This window comes from Stegastes partitus, unplaced genomic scaffold, assembly GCF_000690725.1.
Source record: "Stegastes partitus isolate 25-593 unplaced genomic scaffold, Stegastes_partitus-1.0.2 Scaffold540, whole genome shotgun sequence".
Lineage (NCBI taxonomy): Eukaryota > Metazoa > Chordata > Actinopteri > Pomacentridae > Stegastes > Stegastes partitus.
The window spans coordinates 146,419-149,104 of record NW_007578271.1 but is presented as its reverse complement, the minus strand read 5'-3'; the positions used below and the strand labels follow the sequence as shown (position 1 = coordinate 149,104).

Sequence of the window (2,686 nt, the reverse complement as noted above, 5' to 3'; positions counted from 1 at the left end):
GCTCCTGCTGCCGTCAACTGAACGGGACTCTTGTTGTGGTTCCGAGTAAATAAATGAACCCCCCGGAGCCCCCCCTGCCCCCCCGCCCCGCCGCCCCTCCCTCCCTCTGGTCACGTGACGCTGAAGAAGTTCCTCTTTAATGAGGCTCCGGTGTCTCCGCGTCCAGCCGCTCCCGGGACAGACCCGGACACGGAGGCAGCCGCCGCGTAGCGCAGCTCAGCAGCGGCCAGGAGGAGCACGGACACCGCGCTGCAGCTGCCGGAGACCCGCACAAACCCGCAGAGAACCACAGAGACCCGCAGCAGCTGCCGCCGTAACTTTGTGAGAGCGGGCTGACGGTGCGGGGCGATGCGGGGCAGCGCGCAGCGGCGCTGCGTAAAGGCGCAGTGAGGAGCTGCTGCTGCACAAAGTTTGCTCAAAGTGACACGAGCCTCGGACTGAACTGAACCCGGTCCGGTCCGGCTCGGTCCGGTCCGGTTCTGCAGAACCATGCCTCGCCCGGGCCGGAACACGTACAGCGACCAGAAGCCTCCGTACTCGTACATCTCGCTGACGGCCATGGCCATCCAGAGCTGCCCGGAGAAGATGCTGCCGCTCAGCGAGATCTACAAGTTCATCATGGACCGGTTCCCCTACTACCGGGAGAACACGCAGCGCTGGCAGAACTCTCTGCGCCACAACCTCTCCTTCAACGACTGCTTCATCAAGATCCCGCGCCGCCCGGACCAGCCCGGGAAGGGCAGCTTCTGGGCGCTGCACCCCAACTGCGGCGACATGTTCGAGAACGGCAGCTTTCTGCGGCGCCGGAAGCGCTTCAAGGTGGGCAGCATGCAGCCCACCGACCCGCTGGGCCCCAGCAAGCCGCAGGACGCCGCCCACTACCTGCAGCAGCAGGCCAAGCTGCGGCTCAGCGCGCTGCACGCCGCCGCGCACCTGCCGCAGATGTCGGCCGGATACAACCTGAGCTCCGCGGCGCAGCCGTCCGGCTTCAAGCACCCGTTCGCCATCGAGAACATCATCGCCCGAGAGTACAAGATGCCGGGCGGCCTGGCGGCCTTCTCGCCCGCCGGCTACCCGCTGCACAACCAGCTGGCCCCGGCCTGGCCGCACATGTACGGCTCCGGGATGATGGACCCGGCGGCGCCCATCAGCGACTACTCGGCCTACGGGATGCCGCTCAAGTCCATCTGCCACGGCCAGACGCTGCCCGCCATCCCGGTGCCCATCAAGCCCACGCCCGCCTCGGTGCCCGGCCTGCCCGGGCTGCCGGCGCACATCCCGGCCTTCCTGGCCAACTCGCCCCAGTCCCTGAGCCCCACGTCCCCGCAGACCGCCACCGGGCAGAGCAGCCCGGCGGCGCCCGGAGAGGCGCTGCAGCCCGCGGTGGCGGTCCACTGACGGCTCCGAGTCCAAAGCTGGTTCCATCCGTGGTTTCGTTTCATTCTGTGACCTCTGACCTCCGGCCCGGTCCCGTTCTGTCCACATTCCTGCTGCCGGACTGGTTCAGGGCTCGCTGGGTCCTGCAGAGCCAAAGGTCCGGACCTTTGTTCCGGGTCTTTTCTTCCGGGCCTGACTGGACACACTGAGACTCACTTTGTGCTGGTTCTGTTCTGCTCCGGACTGAAGCAGAACCTGTGAGGAGGTGAAGTTTTTCCACTTTAGAGGAAAAGCAGCCGGGCTTCTCCAGAACCAGAACCTCCTTCAGCACCGTGTGTCTTTTTAAATGGACTTTATTTTGATAAGAACAATCCAGAGCAGAACCGACGGACTGAGACTGATGGTATATTTATGTCTGAGGTTCTGCACAGCCCAGAACCAACCCCTGGAGGTGTTGGACCATGAACGAGGTTCTGAAGTCTCTGATGCACTTTTTCACTCTCGGTGTTTTGTAGGGCTGTCGGGTTGGGCTTTGCTGTAACCGGGCCGCTGTCTGTGTATTTGTACTGCTGCATGCTGTCTGAAAACAGAACCGGTCTGTGTTTGTGAGTGTTGGTTTGATTTCTGGGCCGTCTGGAGCTCAAAGCATGACCCAGACCGACCCGCAGCTTCCTGCACTGTGTTGCTCATCCAGCTCATTAAAGAACCTTCACGGGAAAAACAACGGGTCCGTCCGAGTCCGAGTCCGAGTCCTGCACTTCTTCACAGTAGATGTAATCAGAACAAACCCAAAGGCCTGTAGAGGTTCTGGTGTCCTCCGGGTCGTGTCTCAGCCGGTTCTCTTTATTTTTCAGCTCAGAACCAGATTCATGTGTTCTGGCGTCACACTGGATCAGAACCTTTATCACACCGTGCTGCTGATGTTTTAATTCCATTAATGTGTCCGATCCCGAGTCCGGCTCTCGTTAAGTTAATTAACTAATAATTCAGATTAATTCATGGATCCAACCCTGAAGCTGAGTCCAGAACCAGACGGGTTCAGATCGGCTCCATTTATTCCTCCTGAGCTGAACGGGTTTCAGTTCTTCTGTCTTTAAGTCAGAAAACGTGGATTTAATTTGACGCTTTGCTCATTTTTCCTGTTTGGCCTCAAAAGCTAATTATTAAAAATAAAAGAATGAATTAATGCGTTTTATTGACGTTAAATTAACGATGGAGACAAACGTCAGGTCGTTTCCTCGTTTAGTTTCTCGGCTGCTGCTTCTCTGTTTAACATCATTTAACTAAAAACAGCAGAAACACGAGCTGA

At 58.7% G+C, this 2,686-nt stretch overlaps 1 protein-coding gene across 1 annotated transcript; it reads left to right on the top strand.

Moving 5' to 3' along the window:
- Window positions 1-489: 489 nt before the first annotated feature.
- LOC103361871 (forkhead box protein B1-like) lies at window positions 490-1,398 on the top strand. The gene has a single exon (XM_008288078.1). The coding sequence runs from the start codon at window positions 490-492 to the stop codon at window positions 1,396-1,398; it is 909 nt and encodes a 302-aa protein (XP_008286300.1).
- Window positions 1,399-2,686: the final 1,288 nt, after the last annotated feature.

Coding starts and splice junctions, on each gene's coding strand:
- LOC103361871 (XM_008288078.1), top strand. CDS start 490: ATGCCTCGCCCGGGCCGGAACACGTACAGCGACCAGAAGCCTCCGTAC.